The 21,129-nt window shown below is 39.7% G+C and overlaps 1 protein-coding gene across 4 annotated transcripts in view; it reads right to left on the bottom strand.

The window, feature by feature from the left end:
- Positions 1-21,129, bottom strand: part of ADAMTS9 (ADAM metallopeptidase with thrombospondin type 1 motif 9) — a 160,594-nt gene that overhangs the window by 81,177 nt on the left and 58,288 nt on the right. For all 4 annotated transcript variants that reach the window (XM_055558400.1, XM_055558398.1, XM_055558401.1 and 1 more), the window contains exons 17-23: positions 11,591-11,757; positions 11,369-11,498; positions 10,684-10,810; positions 5,896-6,106; positions 5,249-5,413; positions 3,265-3,429; positions 296-415 (exon numbers count right to left, since the gene is read on the bottom strand). In XM_055558400.1, coding sequence (XP_055414375.1) covers positions 296-415; positions 3,265-3,429; positions 5,249-5,413; positions 5,896-6,106; positions 10,684-10,810; positions 11,369-11,498; positions 11,591-11,757 — 1,085 coding nt within the window. The remainder of the gene's footprint in view (positions 1-295; positions 416-3,264; positions 3,430-5,248; positions 5,414-5,895; positions 6,107-10,683; positions 10,811-11,368; positions 11,499-11,590; positions 11,758-21,129) is intronic.

Genomic DNA, 21,129 nt, shown 5'->3' with positions numbered 1-21,129 from the left:
AACCAGCACAAAGAGTCAATCTTCACCACCTAGGAAGAATCAGAATTAAGAATCTACATATAATTTAGAATCAGAATCAAAATCTACATACAATTCAAAGAAATATAGAAGACAAAAGTACTACATCAAAAAATTAGATCCAGAATATAACACATAAATAAATCCAGAACAATTTAGTTAGTCTACTGTTTCTTCTACCTACATACTTACCTATAAAAGGACTTTTGTTTTGACTGAGCTCCTGGGGAGTTTTGGCGTCTTAGTAGCCAAGGTCAGTTTGACAAAGGCACCTTACCTGGGTGTCAGTTGGTCTCGTCGCGGCATTGCAGTCATTGTCATCCACCACTGACATGTAAGTCCCGATGATGCATTTCACTGCTCTTAGCTGGTATCCCTGTCCACAAGTGACACTGCACTGAGGGGAAGAAATAAAACAGAAAGTATATACAATCTAGCAAATGTTCTCTATCCCTAACTTCACCCATAACATTCACAAGAGAAAAAATATTCCCATCATAGTGGGCCAGAGGACTGGCACCCCAAGAAATTAGTTAAGAGCGGGTAATTCTACTTTGTACAAATTAGACTGATCAATTATCAAGATATCACATGGAATTATTTCTACCTCCCATAGGAACAATGTTTGTAGTTTAATTCCTTGATTGCAAACCCCTGGAAGGAGGGGAGTACATGTCAATCATTTTTACATCTTTCACACTATACCTAGCAGAATGCTGTGGCTAAAATAGGTACTTTGTAAAGTTCTTATTTGACTTCTGAAAATTTTCCCTAAAGAAATGTAGTTTGCATCAATATTTCTATACAAGAACGGTCATCACAATATTATTTATAAATGACAAAATATTAGAAACCACCTAAATAGGGAAGAACCAAAGTCAATTCAATGCACCATAGCAAACAGATCATAAAGGAAATATGTCAACTAAGACTAACTGTTATATTTAAAAGTGGTTAAAAAACAGTAAGTAGAGGGAGTGATGTCATGGAAAGGGCAGATAGTAAAGAACTGATCCATTCCCACTCTCTGAAAAAGCTATCAAACTGACAAAAAGTGGCAGAATCAGGTTTTCTTAAAGAAGAGGGTTCTTTAAAAAGATAATAAAATTTATAAACCTTTACCTAGACTGATTAAAAGTAAAACAGAGGAGATGCAAACAATTAAAATCAGAAACAAAACTGAAAGCGCTGCTCCTGACTCTATAGCAATAAATGGGATAGTGAAAGTAGTGTGGACAATTCTATGCCAACATATTAGCCAATCGAGATAAAACACATGAATTTCCAAACTCATACAAACTATCCAGAAACACACAAATCACAAAATCTGACTTAATAAGAAACAAAAAAGAAGTAAAAATATTGACTTAGCCATCAAAGATCTCATAATAAAAAAAAGTCTTAAGACCAGAGGGCTTCACTGGTAAATTCTACCAAACATTTATAGAAGAATTAAACACTTTTCACAATGGCCAAAAAGTGCAAACAACCCAAATATCCTTAAAGGGATAAACGGATAAATTACGCTTATATGCACACATGGAATATTATGCAGACATAAAAAGGGATGAGGTACAGATGTGTGTTATAGCATGATGAACTTCAAAAACATTATGCTATGTGAAAGAAGCTGGAGACACAAATGATCATGTATTGTATAATTTCATGTGTATGAAATACTTAGTATAAGTAAACTCGTGGAGCTAGAAAGCAGAATGCTGGCTACAGGGTTGAAGGAGAAATGGGGAATAACAGCTTGGTGAGTATTTTAGCGTGATATAATGTTTTAGAACTAGATAGAGGTGGAGGTTGCACAACATTCTGAATGTACTACATGTCACTGATTTGTTCACTTCAAAATGGTTAATTTTGTTTCATGAGTTTTACTTCAATTAACAAAATAAGTACAATTCTAATACTAGTTTTTAAAACATAAGAAAATCATAAATGTATTAACTCTGAAATACAGAGTTAGGAGTATGGCTATCTCCTTTTTGCTAAATTGCTTTTTACAAAACTTCTCTTATAAACATGAACTATCCTTCAATAATATTAAGGGAAAAAATACAACAACAAAGAACAGATGGTTGCCATGAACTGTATGTTTAGTCAAAGGAAGGACAAATCTCTGGCTAAGACTGACATGCCATAGACAAGGGAAAAGAAAAAAGGTCAGTTAGTTCTAAAGATGTTATCTTCAAATCTTAACAGTGACCCTGAGATGCACTCTCCACAAGAAATATGCAGATATAGACAAAAAGGAGGCAAGGTATGGAGTGTAGGCAGACTCCACCTATTTACTGAGTGTGATGAAACATGATCAACCATTCTGACCACCAGGGATGCTGTGTTAACAGGGCATATTCGGAAGAGCCCCAGTGCGAAAGGTAGAAACTGTAAGGGTGCAGTAATAAATCTACTCTCATTCACTTCACGCATGTTGGAAATGAAGACATAAGCCAGGGGCCTGAAGAGGCTGTGGCTGTGGTTGGACTGGGTGGAGGGAGAGGCAGTCTTAGAGAGATTACGTAAGTGACAGCAAACAGCTGCTTTGCTTCTCTAGGGAACTTGGAGTGCTACTTAAATAGTACCCAGAACGCTTTTGCTTCTATATTAGGAAAGACTTAATTCTAAGAGTCGTGACTTCTTAAATGCAAGCCCAAGGGAGATTCTCACTCTTTCCTTTCAGAATAGTTCAAGTGACTGTGAAACCAACAATAGGGACTTGGAAGATTCTTTCAAAGAGAGAGGAAGCCTGCAAACTTTGATCTAATTAATTTTGTTTGAAAAGCCTGACTTATTTTTAAGAGGTGAGCTTAGGAACCATGACACTGGGAGCTAAAACATCCCTTTCAAATCCCAGCCCAGACCCTCCTGCCAAAGACACTGGCGCTGGATCACATTCTGTTACAGACCCACAGCCGCATGCTAGTAGATAGCATCAGCCAGGCACGAGGAGATCTGTTGTGAATTCGTTCCAATGTGTGTGTGCTCAAGCTACAGTTTTAACCCAAGGGCGAACACCCACACGTGGGTCTGGAAAGGGAATGATTAGCTCCCGGAGGGGAGCAACAACCCTCAGAAGTGTAGCAGAACGGTTACGGGTTTCCAGCGCTTGGCGCCACAGAGGGACTGCGCATGCCTCATGCTACAGTGGTGAAATCCCTGCCACTGGAATGCCCCTCTGCAGGCCTGCTCCAGATAAGAAGGAAAGAATGTACTTAAGAACTTTATCATTCAAAATACCTGTCCCCAGGGACCCGCCTGCCAGGACGCACATTCTGGCTGCTGACAGGTCTGCATGGAGGTCGGTTTGGTCTCAGGGTCACAGACTCTATCGTTTAATCGATCTTCGCCAAACTGACACCAGACCTGGCGGTGCTTATGCCCTTTTCCGCAGGTGACCAAGCACTGTAAGAAAAGGCACAGCTAGTCAGGGTCATTTCTGAACAATGCACTCTGATGTTCTTGCGGATTAGTCATCGATTAGCAAAACCAGGTGTGCTCTTTTCCCAGAGCAATTCCTCTCTCTCTCTCTCTTGTCGCAATCTGTAAACATATCAGGCCTTATGCTTTTGGCTCTGTCACTCATTCGTTCATTCACTCGGTATTTATCCAGGCTCTGGGCCAGTTTCAAGCACAGCATAAACGTCACACAGCATCAGGCTCTGAAATTCTAAAAAATAGCATCCATGGCTTGGTAGCATATGAGCTAACGGTAGGGAATTTACGAGTCAGATTAACTTGGATTTTAACCTAATACAACTGACTATGGATACTAAGTTAAGTGATCTCCCAGTACTTCAGTTTTCTTGGCTGTACAATGGGAATACAGTAGCGCTAATGGCCGGCAATTGTGAAAACTGAATGAGAAAAACGCAAGTGAAGTGCTTAGCTCCTGTTCATTTAAGGAGTCTTAAATATAACAATCATTGTTACCTACATTCATTGTAGAAAACTTGAAAAATACAGAAAAACATAAAAGGGAAAATTATAACAAGCCCCAAGTCTCACTATCTACCTAGGGATACCGTTATTAAAATATTGCTCTTTTCTTCCTCTTTTAGCTATAGAACATTGGGATCATACTGAATATATATTTTGATATTTCCCACCTCTATTTCATTATCTATTTTTGGAAAGGTTTGTTACATAACTTGATATGATACTTTATCTAGTATTAGCTATCTAGGTAGAACTTAAATCTAATGCTTTCTTTCATTTTTTTTTTTTATTTTAACCAAATATGGGATCGAGATTGAAGCTAAGGCTGCTTTTAACATAAACACAAGCACTAGCTTTCCTGTTAATCTGTCCAGGAGACAGACACTGTTAATCACATGTACTGTTACTTTTCTGCCATTTAGAGACATTAACAGTATTCTTTTAAGACTGAGATTTTAATTAATGTTGAAAGTAAACAGTTAATATTTCACTTACCTGAATGAGATAAGGGAATGGATACAGAAGCTGTAGAAATATCTCTCTCCCCACATTCCTGGCTTGGCCCAGTGAATAAGACAATTTCTGTTCCCCTGCCATGTGTTCCTCTGAAGGAAGGTGCGTTGGGGGGTGGGGCTGGGGCGGCGGGGGGTGGGGAGGACCTGCTCAGAGACAATCTCACTGGGAAATACTAGCACTGTTTATAAAATTGAGAAAGAGCCTTCATCTTCTTTCTCTTGTTGTCCCGGGACCACCCTGCTAAACAATTTGATATGCTTCCTCAAATAAGAGATAAGCAAAGCATAAACCTAGAATACTCAGCCTGGTCCTTTCTCTTTTTTCCCAAGTTTTCTACTAGCAACTGGATGGGTAATCAAATAGGTCACTTGCTAGGGTTCAATTCTCTCATTTCAAAGATAAGCTATTAGGGAATCTCATTTTTTTTAAACTTCAAATCTAAACCAATGCAGCTTTATAATTAAAAAGCTCTGATTTCCTTTACAGCAACTTAGCCAGGTCTGAAAGAGGCGAGAAGGTGAGGGACTAGAACTTCAAAAATCCCCAACAGAAGCTATTACAGTGGGTGATCCAGCTAAACCCACTGCAACTCTGAGATCACTCATGTCATGTCCAGTAAGACAATCACAGGGTGGGTGGAAGAAGAGTTGTTTCTTCAATGGGAGGTGGGAGAACGGTGCAGCTGGTTTAACTTTGGACTGACCTGGAGAGGCTCAGAACTGAGCATCAGAGATGACCTGTTGGGGAATTAACAGCCTTCCCATCTCACCTCTGACCAGTCTCCTGATTTCCACTCTGGACAGGAGAACTCACTGCACTTCTGAATGGTGACTTTCTCTTGATGAGTGCATTTGCTGTCATCCAGTACATCATTACGGGTGTTGACACAAATAGCCCTTCTCCTCTGGGTTCCACCATCACAGCTTTTAGAACACTGAAAGGGAAAAAAAAATGAAGCCAAAGTGTTGCTAAGTTTCTCATCAAGCACGCTCAAGATACTGGCTAGGCTATCTTGTCTCTTCCAATTCTAAGGAAACAACCAACCAACAAAGCCTGGTCAGTTCTACTTGTTCTTTTTAGGGGTATATGTTTATGGTATCAATTTATTTACCAGGTTCATAACAAAGCCAATATTAGCAAACTGGTATAGGACAACAAAATCAGAAATGGCCTGTGGGATATGAAAAAACTGTTTGGCTAAGTTGTTCCACCACTTCCAATTTTCCATATGCTATGCCCACACCAGACATCACAGATCGATTGTATTACTCTTTTCTGCATTTTTAATGCGGGCAGGCATTATAAGTCAATCATGGTACTCTTAATGAGGTTTCCTCAATGCAGCTCTGTAAGGAGTCATCATCAACTAATCAGATTTAACATCCAAGAAGACTCTCTGAATGAGAACCAACTTACTTCAGTCCAAGCTGAATAGCGCCAGCCACCAGTATTACATTCTCCTGAGCACTTTTCCTGGTTGCTTGGTTTGGGGTGACTGCTGCAAAAGGTGTCATCAACCTTCTCAGTCTTCCCATCTAGCCTGCTGTACTTGGCACAGTAGATGTCTAATGCGCGGTAACCTAAACCACACTGGGCACTACATTCACTCCTGCTGGCCACGTGCCACCTGTGCACAAATCATGGGGGAGAAAGCAATATCACTGTTAAATATATATGTCTTATCCAGACTCAATTGGTAGAAGAGCTGAATTCTGTTTTCTTCCTTAAATACCATGAACCCAAAACCACAGTCAGTCACCGAAATTCAGTTTGAAACCAACATTTCCATGTATTTTTCATCACTGCCAACATACATGAAAGTCACAAAATGACAGTCAGAGGTTCTATCTTTATGAAGATTCTCGCCCAATACAGTCAATCTGAAATTCAAGCAACTAAAAAGGAAAAAAAAAATGGAATTCAACAGAGCAAAAAAACAAAACAATTTTATATTTAAAAGACTCATGCAACCCAGCATTTTGTTTGTCAAGTAGGCTGCTTTTTAACAGAGAACGAACAACTGTTGGAAACATTCCCTCAGAAATTTCTAGGTGGCCACGTGCTGGAAAATGCTCAATGGACATTCTATGAATTAATAAAGGAATGGATTGCAATTAATTAAATACTTAATTGGAACTATTGCTGAAATTCAAGTATCATAAACTTTACTTGGTGAATAAAGATTGTATGGACCATATATATAACTCAATTACCTCTTTTTTAAAGACTAATATTTTTAGAGCAGTTTTAGGTTCCATGACAAAACTGAGAGGAAGGTACAGAGATTTCCCCACACCCCTGCCCCTACACACCCCTGCTCCCACAGATGCACAGCCTCCTGATTATCAACACACCCCTACCAGAATGTACATTTGTCACTCTGATGGACCTTTGTTGACACATCATTATCACTGAAATCGACAGTTTTCCTTAGAGTTCACTCTTGATGCTATATATTCCATGGGTTGGACATATGTATAGTGAAACATATCCACCATTATAGTATCACATGGACCTAAAAATCCTCTGTGCTCCACCTATCTATCCCTTCCAGCACCACAATTATTCACTTTTAAAATTAGATTTGAGTCTACAAACTTTTGTCAACTTTGTATCCCTAGCACATATAATAAGCCTTTCTCGGCACACAGGAGGTGCTCAGTATGTACTGATAAATCAAGTAGCTCTTTTAACACTCCAGCAATGGGGCTAGTGCTTTAAAAAGAAAAAAAAAAATTACTTGAATAGAACAGTCTAAATAAATGAGCTTGAGACATGTTACGCTGATCAAATTTAGCAATCCCAAAAGGATGATTTCACTCTTGATCATTAATTTTCTCCTGCTCAGAAACTCGGTGGTTTGTCAAATACCAAAGACCGAAGAGTTCTCCCATCTACACTCAGGAAGAAAAGAGGAGCACTGGACACACACTTATCTTGGAATTTCTCACAAATGCTCAAAAGTAGGTCAGAGTTGACCCACTTCTACATTTGGCATATAAAGTGGGCTACTGAGATGTTCTGTGAGAGTGGCATAGTATTTGGAGGATTTGTTCTAACCGGAAAATGTTATATGGGGATTGTACAACAGTGCTTTATCTCATCCTGTCAAAGTTTAATCTGGGCAAACTCTCACTTCCCTAAGGAAGTGAGCCAAGAAACATGGACCAGTTCAACAGAGGCATCTGGAACTTCCATCTGCCCTTTGATTCCTGGTTACCTTCTCTTTGCCTTCATCATCACTTCCTTGTGGAAAGGTTATTTTCCATCCTGGAAAAGGGAGGCAGGAATCCTCCTCCCTTCCCCACAAGAAAGCACACTAGCAGCTTGGGCTTGGAACAGAGTACTAGAGTTTCCCTGATATTCACACAATCCCCGGAATTCGGGCCGAGAATGTAGTCTGTGGAAAGGTCACAGTACTGTCTTAGGAAAGGTCTCAAAATGCTATTACTCACTTAATTTATTCTCACCTGGAAAGTCATCTCACCTTCAGTGTTTTGAATTCATTCATTCATGTCATGTGACAATTTATATTGCAGAAAGGCAAAGTGTTTGTTAATAAATGGGAACAGAAAAAAACTGTATTTCTCTGTGGGTGTGTGGGGCATTGTGGCATTAAATAATTTGAGAAACTACTGATATAAGTAGGTTCTTCAATTGCAGAACTTCTCAGGGCCCTCAAATCGCTAATTCAAGCTACAAATCTTCACATAGTAGAGAAGACAGTAATTCTTCTCACATGCTGGTTTGCTCTGGATCATCTTGCTGAACTAGTGTTCCATAAAAATGTTTTGGGGAAAACTAAGAGTTTAAGCAACCAGTGCAATCCTCTCTACTATTTTTCCATTTTGCACACAGATACTTGGCAACAATTAGTATAAATTAATTAGTATAAATTAATAGCAATTTTCAGGTTGACAGAGAGAAGACAGTAATGCTTATTTGAACTTGTTTCTGCATTTGCATATTTTTCAGTGAATAACTTTATTCTTCTAACAATCTGTAAACACCAGCAAGATATGCATTTGAATGCTGACAAATGAACATGATCTTCAAGGGAATTCCCAGATGGTCCACTGGTTAGTACTCTGCTCTCACTGCTGAGGGCCTGGGTTCTAGTCCTGGTTGAGGAACTAAGATCCCAAAAGCCTTGTAGTGCACCCAAAAACCAAACATGATCTTCTACTTAAGACGTGAGCATGTACCTGTCTAGTTATAAGGCTGTGAAAACTAGCAGTAAACTTACAATTTTTTCTTTTTATTTCTAAATTATTATCCTCAAGGTGTGTCACTTCTACCATAGATACTTGTACCAAAAAGCAAGGCTAAAATTCCTTTACTTCCTCTTCTTTAATCAGCCAGAGGTGCCATCATCATTCAAGCCTGTTCCCTGAGCTACTTGTCTCCTTTGGTATCAGTAGAGTTTAGGTTTTTAGTTTTTTTAAGTTAGTATTAAAAAAGGAAAAAAGGTACCTTTCTCCAAATGGGGAATTTAGAATATCACCATTGATATACCTCTCTCAGACTCTGTTTTCCTTATTTCTGAAGTGGAGATAATAATACTACTTACACCACTGTGCTGTTTGAGGAATTAATGTATTAATTTTATATGATATATAAATAAGTAGGATGTTAATTAAGATTATATAACAATTAATATACAAATATTAGGAAAATTCGTGCTTGCTCAGTCACTTCAGTTGTGTCTGAATCTTTGTGACCCCATGGACTGCAGCCAACAAGGCACCTCTGTCCATGGAATTTTCCAGGCAAGAATACTGGAGTGGGTTGCCATTTTCCCCTCAAGGGGATCCTCCCAAGCAAGGAATCAAAACATAATGTTTAAATATGGTTCTTAGTAAATGGTTGACTCTACTGCTGAATGATATTCACAGTACTAATTAATACTAGTTAATTATTATTATTTTCAGTGATAATTTGAAGTAAGGCTAATCTTATATCATCTTTCCCAATTTAATGAGGTTAAATCAAGCAATCTATTTACCAACTCAATCTTTTTTCCCTGTTTTAGTGATTAATGCAGTTCAGCAATTAGCTAATTATTTTTTGAAAATTGACTTTAAGTCTAATTTAACTAATTTAACTCCACTGACTGAAGCAATCGGTTTATACGAACATAACTCAAAACGAATTAATACTGCCTAACGTAATACTGCCAGACATAACTAGCTAATCACAGCACTCCTCTCTTCTCTCAGAGCCTTGAGGGTACTTAATAATCTTTACTCCAGCCCCAGGAGCTGACAATACCACTTGATACGACTTGGCATGGTGACACAGAACCTAAAAAATATTTCTGTGTTCATTTTGCTATTTATGAATGATGAGACCTTAACAATTTCCCAAACTATTCCCTGCTGGTAATTTCTTCTCTGAAAGGAGGACAAGCACCAGCTTATCTTACCTGCATTTAACTGACATGTAGACTATACAATGCAAACCCCAGGCTGGTGAACATTCAAACATGACATGGTCAATTGCAGGAAAATAGAAAAGCTTTATAATTCTCTACTCACTCACCATTTGCGGCCTAAAATTTCATACTTTTCTTAAATATTGAACTGTCTGCATGAAAGTGAAAAGTTAAGTCGCTCAGTCGTGTCCGACTCTTTGCGACCCCATGGACTGTAGCCTACCACGCTCCTCCGTCCATGGGATTTACTAGGCAAGAGTACTGGAGCAGGTTGCTATCTGTATATAAATCTTCCTCTAGTTCTTTTCATGACTACCTTAGTGCACTGCAGCTTTCATGTATATAAAACTTCTTATACTGGTGATAAACATTCTGGGTGGATACTGACTATTAAAGGTACTTTGATGGATGAGGTTCTCCTCTTCTGTAGTCTTTCAAACAGAAAAAAAAAAACTTAAAAAAAAAAATCACAAACTTTTGCATTCAATGTAACTCAGTCATAATAATACCTATGCAGCAAGTTGCGAGGGTCCAATGAGAACTTTCTTGGGCAGCTGCCATACTCTATTAGCTATTTTTTTAATTCTTAGGAAAAGAACAAGAAATCTGCAGGCATATGTCTTAGATAATCAGTTTCAGAGGGATGGAAAATTGACTAAAGCTTATTTCACTGAAACACAAGAAAGGGGCCTAAAGACTAATATCCCACCTGCTCCTTGCAAAACCTTCACAACTCAGTAATAAAGACCATGAGGAAACACTGGCCTCACCTCAGGTCACAGTCTGTGCCACAAGGTTCAGTAATGGGTGCCGGCTGAGGCAGTCGATCACATCTTTGATCAGAAACTGTAAGCTGATCAGATTCCCTGGTGCAAATAGGTTTTCGTTTCCGCTCCCCTAAGCAAGGAGGAAAAAATATTTTTCAGACAAAGTAACCTATTCCATCAACTATTTAGACCAGAGACTGGCAAACATTTTCTGTAAAGGGTTAGATAGTCAATATATTTGGTTTTGTGGGCCATACGATCTCTATTGCAACTACTAAACTCTTGTTATAGGGCATAAGCAGCCACTTACAGATGTAAAAAATTGTGTTCCAATAAAACTTTATTTATAAAAGCAGGAAGTGAGTTGAATTTGGCCCACTGGCTGTAGTTTGCCAACTCATAAATTAGACAAAAGGAAACCAGATAAATTGCATATAATATGACTACTAAATTTATGTCTCTGGAAAGTCAATTTGGCAGAGCTGATTTTGCTTGGCTTCACACATGGTGAGGAAACCAAACATGTCCTAAATCCCTTAAATAGTTCAACTTGCCAGCCCAAAGTGACCAGACAGAGGTAGAGAAAGATTAGAAAATGGATGCAGACAGAACTGCCTCCACAAAAAAGAAAGAAATAAAGAATTAAAAAACATGTCAAACCCCTTGAACTCAACCTAGAAGCAGATACCTTGGCAGGGTTTGCTGCATGCTTGCCAGGGTCCATGACTGTTCCAGTAAAACTGTTGGGGTTTGTCTTCAATGGGAATATTGAAAGAATAGCGCACATCGGGGTTGTATAACTTTCCCACCGACAATACCTGGAATGCATAGAGAAAATGGAGAGGATGGATGTGGGCCTGGAAACTCATGGAATTAGAAAAGGGGCATGGGCTCATGGCCAAGTTTTTACCTGAAGCAGAAGTTCTTGTTCAATGCGACCTGTGGAGTTGATTCTTTCCACAACGTTGTCGGACCCGCTGTATTCTATCACAGCATTCCCAATACGGATTTCCCTTTTGGACATTGTGACAACAAAGTCTCCATTGAGCAAGAATTCGCCTTTACTGCTCGATAAAGCTGGTGGTGAGAAAAGAGAAATCATTGATTTGTTGCCATTTTTCTGTTTGCAAAATGAAAGAACACATTGATAGGCCGATAGAATGTGAAGAATGTGGACTTTTCAGTCAGGCACACACAGACTCAAATCCGAGCTTTGCCACTTCCCAAGTATGTGGCCTTGGGACATCACTTTCCTACTCTTGGTCTTGATTTATTTATCTCTAAAGTGGAGATAAAGACACCCGCCCTTCATGGTGCCTTTGAAAATTAGCTGAGATATAATACAAGAGTGCTAATTAGACTGGAGTTTGTGATACAGGCCCTGCAGTTACAGGGTTACAGATGGAACTAATGAATGTGGTTACCAGAGGAGAACTGGCAGGGGTGGCCAGGGGTAGGGCAAAAAGAGTAAGGAGATCAACTGGATGGTGATGGATGGAAACTAAATTTCTTGTAGTGAGTATGCTGTAGTATATACACAAGTAGAAATATAATGTTGTACATGTGAAACTTACATAATGTTAGAAGCCAACATTGTGAAAGTCACTCAGTCGTGTCCAACTCTTTGCGACCCCATGAACTGTAGTTCATGGAATTCTCCAGGCCAGAATACTGGAGTGCGTAGCCTTTCCCTTCTCAAGGGATCTTCCCAACCCAGGGATTGAACCCAAGTGTCCCACATTGCAGGTGGATTCTTTACCAGATGAGCCACAAGGAAAGCCCAAGAATACTGGGGTGGGTAGCCTATCCCTTCTCCAGCAGATTTTCCCGACCCGGGAATCAAACTGGGGTCTCTTGCACTGCAAGCAGATTCTTTACCAATTGAGCTATCAGGGAAGATCTCAAAAGTAAATACAAATCACTTACAGGTGAAGAAATTCATCTCAATCTGTTTGTCAAAGTAGCATTTCAAGAATACTTTGGAGAGAGAAATCAAATCCAGTCTTGTCTTAGCCCATTCCTAACAAAATCAATTTACACAACTAAATTTAATCCAATCTTAGAAAATCCTGATCATGTATAACTCTTTGCCTATACTTCAGTTCAGTTTGGTTGCTCAGTCATGTACGACTCTGCGACCCCATGAACCGCAGCATGCCAGGCCTCCCTGTCCATCACCAACTCCTGGAGTTCACTCAGACTCATGTCCATTAAGTCAGTGATGCCATCCAGCCATCTCATCCTCTGTCGTCCCCTTCTCCTCCTGCCCTCAATCTTTCCCAGCATCAGGGTCTTTTCCAATGAGTCAGCTCTTCGCATCAGGTGGCTAAAGTATTGGAGTTTCAGCTTCAACATCAGTCCTTCCAATGAACACCCAGGACTGATCTCCTTTAGGATGGACTGGTTGGATCTCCTTGCAGTACAAGGGACTCTCGAGAGTCTTCTTCAACACCATAGTCCAAAAGCATCAATTCTTTGGCACTCAGCTTTCTTTAGGGTCCAACTCTCACATCCATACATAATCACTGGAAAAACCATAGCCTTGACTAGACAGACCTTTGTTGGCAAAGTAATGTCTCTGCTTTTGAATATGCTATCTAGGTTGGTCATAACTTTCCTTCCAAGGAGTAAGCACCTTTTAATTTCATGGCTGCAATCACCATCTGCAGTGATTTTGGAGCCCAGAAAAATAAAGTCTGACACTTTTTTCCCTGTTTCCCCATCTATTTGCCATGAAGTTATGGGACCAGATGCCATGATCTTAGTTTTCTCACACAAAAAAGCTTAAACCACGTTCAATACCAGATATCAATTTTGTCCTGAACATTTTTCAGATGACATGAGCCTGAAATTTATTCTGACCTGATTATTTTGTATTTTTGAGTATTTATGAGTATTTAATTTCCTTTAAGTCAATTAAATAGAGCTCCTTTATGAATTAACTTTTGGCAATATCACACATCTATAAAACACATACAGACACATACGAACATATAAACACAGAGACCTCATAGTTCCTGTTCCAGAATTTCAGCCATGATCTTGAGAACCCAAACCATTTTTCCAAAGTTACCTCAATTTAAAAAAAGAAAGTGTATGATTTAAAAATATATTATTAATGAAAAGAACATTTATAAAACTGGTTCCCACCCAAATAACTCTTTATATTTCATTCAATAGTTGAACCTATTGAATCTTTGTTGTCCTGTTTTGACAGATGTTGAAACTGAAAATCCATGACCACTATGACGCTCAAATATCAATTCTTTGGCAAGACCCACTGAGGTAGTCAGCCTCCAATATGGCCCCAACGATCCTTGCCTTCTATATTCACACTCTGTGCTGTCCCCTCCCACATTGAGTTGCACTGACTGTATAATCACTAGGATACTGTGATGTCCAAGGCTAGGTCTAAGGCATTAGGGCTCCACCTTGCTCTTCCTTGAATCTCTGGCTTTGGGAGAAGCCAGCTGCTGAGTTGTTAAGATACTCATGCAGCTCCACTGAGAAGCCTTCTGCAAAAGGCAGCAAGGAACCAATGCCTTCTGCCAAGAGCAATTAAGTGAAGCATCCAGTAAGGGGACCTGCTAGCCCCATTTCAGATAGAATCACAGGCCTAACTGAAGTCTTCACAGCCACTTCAGGAGAGACCGCAAGCCAGAAGCACCAGCTATGCTGCTGCCAGATTCCTGACACATGGAAACTTGTATACTGTTTACACTTGTTATTCTAAGTCACTAGATCATGAGATAAGTTGTTGCATGGTAAAGCCTACCTGGATCATTCTTTTTAAACCTTCAAACCCCTTCCATCCAAACTTCGTATCCAATTCTTAGCTTAATTTTTCTCCATAGCACTTTGTTTATGCTCTCTCTACTCTCCCAGAAAAAGAATGTAAGCGAGGATTTTTGGACTGTTTTGTTCACAGTTATATCTCAGCTTCTGAAAGAACACATGGTAAATGCTCAAAAAATAGGGGTTTTTTTTGGGGGGGGGGAGGGAGAATGAATGAATCTACTGCAAATATTGCAAAAGATGAAATAATCAGTGAAGCTGAAAAAATAATGTTAGAGAACAGCTTGAGTCAAGTGCCAAAACACTGGCCAACTGAGAACATGACAGAGTTAGACCAGTCAGACATTTAAGAAAAGGAAAGGAAATGGACAAAGAAGATGAGATGACAGCTGCTTCAGAAGGAATAATTTAGTTCTCCAAATGTCAAGAGAGATTGTTGGGAAAGTAAATAAGAAAATCTCAGGAAGCTTTTTAAAAAATGACTCCTTTTCAGATTTTACTGTTGAGCTCAAACTTTAAGCAAAGAATGTACCACTCTGATGTCATATAACTTGACTAAAAAACTTAGGCAAAAATATTTATCCACTGACATATTCTCCATTCTAAAAACCTGAGCATGATTAAAATCAAAATGTAATTTTGTTGAACGTAAGAAAAAAAAATTTATTTTCATACTTTTTAATTTCTCAAGACAAAATCCCAATTATATCATGAAAAAAATCAAATAATATCCCAATCATATTTTCTCCCTAGTAGTTATTAGCTCAGTTGGTAAAGAATCTGCCTGCAGTGTAGGAAACCTGGGTTTGATGCCAGGGTTGGAAAGATCCCCTGGAGAAGGAAATGGCAACCCACTCCAATACTCGTGCCTGGAGAATTCCAAGGACAGAGGAGCCTGGCTACAGACCATGGGATCACAAAGAGTTGGACACGACTGTGCAACTAACTTTCACTTTTGGTTACTATAAAAATTTTTAAGTACCACTTTTTTTTTCCCCCCCAGTACAACTGCTTTTTGAATAATGAACTATTCCATGTTTTGAGCCTGACATGTAAGAAGTACTCAAGAAAGCAGAACTACAAAACATTTGAGCTCTGAACAAAATACTAGGAAGAGGCCCCTTCTCTTTTGTAAGTTGTACACAATTAGCATATCTCAGCAGGGAGGGAACCTTTAAAATACACAGGCCATGTAAATATTTAGGTGAATAAAAGGAATGTGGAAACTTAACTTAGAGTTGGCAAATAGGTTTATTCCCAGACACCAATGTGAATCATTTGGTACTAGTCACTCAAGAAACTATGGAGAACAGGATTTCTTTTCAGCATCATGTCTCAGCATCATTAGTGACATCTGTCTTGGTTCTGGGATGGGAAGAAGCCAAGCTCTCCCAGGCACCTGCCACATCCTAACATGTCTTTCGCTGATGCAGGAGATGTGTTGTCTTTCGCCATGCAGACCAGAAGCAATGCATATGCAGAAGCAGTTGAGAGGATTTAGGGAAATTAGATATCGTACTTTTATGTAGAAATGAATGAAGGCTGTGATGTAGCTCTGAATAGACTCTGTGCCTCAGTGGCAGCAGGGCCCTTGTTTTTGTAGACACGGGAACCTCACAGAGTTCACCCCACTGGGCACTATATGGATGCAAAGACTATTCTTTGCAGGCTGAAGAATGAACTGCATCAAATTTGGTCCCTAAAGCAGTGCTTCACCTACCAGAATTTCTACCCTTATAAATAAGCCTTATCTTGGCCCTGAGGGAACAGTAAGATGCTTTCACTTGAAATGGTTGGGAAGACAGTGGTGACACAGGAAACAAAGCCTTTAAAAACACAATCTTTTAAAAAAGGTAATCCAAGATCTTGGTTTCTTTTTGATTCAAAATCATTTGATTGTCCCTACTACCAACAGAGTGTTGTTCAAACTCCTCAGCATCACTCTCTTATCTTGACCTATTCTTCCAACCTCACCATTCACTCCCACCAATAAACCTTGACTTCCAGTCATGTTCATCCCCAGGTCAGCTATACATTTTTCTATGTGGAGGCAATAAACTGAAGTGGTTAAAGGTATAATATCTGAAATCAGACCCATAAGGATTTTAATTCGTCCCACTTTGCTTGTGTGACTTCGGGGAAGTTTCTCAACCTCTCTAAGCCTCAGTTTCTTCCTCTGGATAAGGGCTTTCTTATAAAGTGAAAATGAGTGTTAGTCACTCAGTCCTGTTGGAATCTTTGCAACCCTATGGACTGTAGCCTACCAGGCCCCTTTGTCCATGGAATTCTCCAGGCAAGAGTACTGGAGTGGGTTGCCATTTCCTTCTCCAGGGGATCTTCCCGACCCAGGGATCGAACCCAGGTTTCCCACATTGCAGGCAGATTCTTTCCTATCTGAGACACCAGGGAAGCCCAGCTTTCTTATAGAATTGTTGTAAATTTTGAAAAAGTGCATATAGGATTTGGTAGCTGGCAGATCAAAATGCCTTCAAATGAACTTTCTTCTCATCACACTTTTATAGATGCTTAATTTATGGATAAGAAAAGCATGACTTAATATTATTAAAATATTTTCTGAGGCCAGGTGACTTCTAATCATGGAAATATATCTCTAGAGCCTGTCAACCACCAGTTTTTCAAGAAGAAAGCCAACAAATGTCCATGAAATCAGTGAATGATTTCAGGCATTCTTTACCTTATGTGCAAATTGAAAGCAAATATGTTTAGCTATAGATTTTTTAAAAAAAATTAAGTTGTTGATTTTGCTAGATTGCATGAGCCTCTTTAAGTAAAGTCAACACTTAAAAAGGCGCTTGTATAAGCCTAAGAAAGATCCCAGCCCATAGTAGGTGCTCAATCAACGATGCCGAAAGAACAAATGATTGATCGAACCTGACATTTGTGACAAGAAGAACAGAGAGCTTTCAGCCAAATAACTGTTTTCCTATCGGTATAAACCTCTGACAACCTCGTCTCCCCGCAGCTCCTGCAGCATGAGACCCACCAGTCAAGCAAGATGCAGGAGTTTCAATGGGTCACTGGTTGGAGAAGAGGTTGTTTCTGTGGCACCTCAGGCCTCCTAAGGCTGCCTCCTGATGTGGGCACTTGCATGGCAGTGGCAGGATGTGCTGCCAGCAAAATCACCCAGTGCTTTCAAGTGGAGTCGAAGGCTAGCTACCCAGCTGATGCTTCACTGAAAAGGGGGAAATGAGATGTCACAAGGCCAGTTCTGTAAATTAAGTGGTAATCCAGTTCTGTCTGTATTCAAAGAGCAATCATCTATCCTAGGTTAATTCTGGGGACCCTTTCCAACATCTCCAGGCTTCCTCGCATGCTTATGCTGACTTGGGGGCATTTCACCCTTCACTGCATGCTCTTTATCCCAGCAAATGGTGAGTAGGAAAGGAGATAGGAGTCATCAAGTGAAATGGAGTTCCTGCTTTATCTTGAACTGAATCAATTCCTGTCTTCCCGCTGACACTATTCATCAAAGGTTAGTATCCTGGAGACAAATAAACACTATGGAAATGACTCCTTTTTTCTCCTAAAGAAATACGAAGATGGTAGCACTGGGTGCAACTTGGCTTTAACCCAACTGGAGGGAGGGGTCTATGTTGAAAGGACGACCTTTGACACAGAGGCTTTCTGCTTCGGTACCTTGTGAAACAAATAGTTTCCTGAAAACAACCGTCTACTGCCCAACCTCCCACTAATGCGATTAGGGAGCTAATTTCCTGGGTTGGTTTCCCCCCCATTTCACCCATCAGAGCTGGGAGGCTACAAAGGCCCTCTCTCCTGGAAATTGCTTCTTCACCAACACATGCAAAAGAGTATGCCTTGACTGACCTTAAAAAAAAATATGAGGGATAAGAATGATGATTGCTTAGCAACGAAACAGCTGGGGCTGGACTCCAGCAAGACTCAACTGGGGGCTTTAAAATCTTCTTAGAGCATTTGCTGTGCCTTCCTTCAAACCGAGAGTAAACATTTACACACGCCAGATTTGATAACAACATCATACTCTACCTAACTTGTTAAGAAACCACTGTAAGGTTCAAAGGCTCTGAGGTCTTAACCTTCACACTCGGTGAACTGTGACGTACCATCTTTGCTTGCACTTTTCATTTGCTTCCAGAGAGACGTTCTTTGACCAACAGGTAACTTTCCCATAATATTCCATGAAAGAGCCATGACTACTTCAAACTGCCCTTCCCAGATGACAAACCTTCTTTAATTTTGCTTTTATTCTTTACAAGGAGATTAAGAAACCTCTAGTGAGACATAAAAGGATATCAGAAGGTCCTCCCTAATTTAGGTGCCCAACCTGGCTGATGAATTTAACTGAAGCCGCTGCTTAAAAGGGTATTTTTCCCCAGAAGGAGAAGAACACTGGAGAATCCTTCTCCTTTTTGAGGAGAAGAAAGGAACGGCTCAACATGGCATTTGGCTCTCAGGAAATTAACCAATAAAGGAGGCTGCATGCAATGCTGCTGGATTTAATTAGGAAGTAGTGAGACCACAGCAATCATAGGCCCTAATTTATAACCCAGTCCACGAAGAAAAATGCCTGACCCATTTTGTACAGTGGTTGAAGGAAAAATGTGGGATTCCCCAAAAATAATTTGAAAAGGATCCTCAAGAACTTTGTTAACTGTTTTAAAAGGCACCACTCCTTTGAGTATTTAGGGTGTGGAAAAGCTGATGTGACCACTGAGAACTGATTCCAAGAAAGATTTAATAGTCTTTCTTTTTTTTTTAATTTTATTTTATTTTTTAAACTTTACATAATTGTATTAGTTTTGAAGAAGTGGAGAAGGAAATGGCAACCCACTCCGGTATACTTGCTTGGAGAATCCCATAGACAGGGGAACCTGTCTGACTATAGTCCATAGGGTTGCACAGAGTTGGACATGACTAAAGCAACTTAGCATGTATGCTTAAAAGAAGGAGGGTTTCCCTGCTGGCTCAGTGGTAAAGAATCTCCCTGCCAGTGTAGGAGACATGGGTTTGATCCCTGATTTGGGCAGATCCCATATGCTGCAGAGCAACTAAACCTGTGAGCCACAACTACTGAGCCCACATGCCACACCCACTGAAGTCCTCGTGCTGAGCCTGTGTTCTGCAACAAGAAGCAGCCACGGCAATAAGAAGCCTATGCACCCTAACTAGTAGTCCCCCACTCTCAACAGCTAAAGAAGTGTCCGTACAGCAACAAAGACCCAGCACACCCAAAAATAAAGAAAGAAAGATAAACAAATAAAAGAAGGAAGAGTCTATATATTTCCATCATAATTCCATCCCCATTAATGGTGGGTACTCAGTAAAGACAGAGTGAACGATGGTTATTCAATAACTCAGCCATCATGTACTCGGTTCATATTATGTAAAGGCTTTATATCTTGAGCTAAAGATACAAAATCACAGCTTCTGATCCTAAAACACTAGTGGTCACATAAATATATAAGAAACAAGTCTCATCTGAATTGATAGTGACTCCATTCTTCCAGCTACTCAGGTCAGAACTGCGGAGTCACCCTTGAGCCTCCTCTTTCCCTCACATACCATATTCAATCCACCCGCTAGTCATGATGGCTCCACCCTCAAAAGATATCCAGATTCTGACTAATTTGACTATTTTACTGCCAATTATACTATTCCCATTTGGGGCCAAGCCACTAGCAACTCTTTGATTATTTCAATAACTTCCTAACCAGTCTTTCTGTTTCTACCCTGTTTACCCTTCCCCCCGACCATCCCGCCATTCTCAGTGTAACAAGTAGGGTACTCTTTTGAAAATGTAAATATGACTGTATCATGCTAGTCCTTGGTTCAAAATATCCAGTAGCTACCCTTGTCTCTTACAAGTTCATTCAACAGTTATATATGGTCCTCTCTGATTTAGTCCTGATACGTGTTTAAACTCATCTAGGACTCTCCTCTGTGCTTACACAGCTCCAGCCACACTGGCATCCCTCTATCCTTGGAACAAATTAGACGCATTACGCTTTTAAGGGTTTCATACTGGTTATTCCCTCTGCCTAGAATGCTCTTCCCCAGATATCCGTTATCACTTGCTACAATTCAAGTATTTTCAATTCTACTGTTCCTGCTCCACCCTCAGTATCCCAATTTCCTCTATTTTCTAATTTTACTTATGACCTTCTAACAGAATATAGTTTGCATATCTATTAAGTTATTGTTTTATCATCTATCTTTTCCCACTAAAAAGTAAGTTCTAAGAAGACAGAGATTTTTATTTGTTAATGTTTTTGTTCAGTTTGTTTATCATGCCTAGAACAGGACCTGGCACATATTAAATAAGTGGCTGACTGAATGAACAATGAGACATTGCAGAAAATACTACAACAGAGGAATTTGTTGTAGAGCCTCTATAGAGGCTGTATTCAAGATGGATAAGTAGAGTCCCTGCTTGGGCATTATAAGAAAGTCCATTCATTTCTTTTAAAAATTGGCAGCCCAGCAAGACTGCCCTGATTTCTTCTAGATCTAAGTGAAACTCCTGCTGTTTTTCACAGCTAAGAAGAGTCTGGTTGTGCTAAGTGACTAGCTCAATCCTTTTCTGTCATTATCCCACTCCCCATGTTCTTTTTTTAAATTAAAAATTATTGGATGAATTTCCTAATCACTTATGAA

The sequence above is a fragment of the Bubalus kerabau genome, chromosome 20 (genome assembly GCF_029407905.1).
Source record: "Bubalus kerabau isolate K-KA32 ecotype Philippines breed swamp buffalo chromosome 20, PCC_UOA_SB_1v2, whole genome shotgun sequence".
Classification (NCBI taxonomy): domain Eukaryota; kingdom Metazoa; phylum Chordata; class Mammalia; order Artiodactyla; family Bovidae; genus Bubalus; species Bubalus kerabau.
Note: the sequence above shows the minus strand (reverse complement) of the source record. Positions and strands in the feature narration are given on the sequence as shown.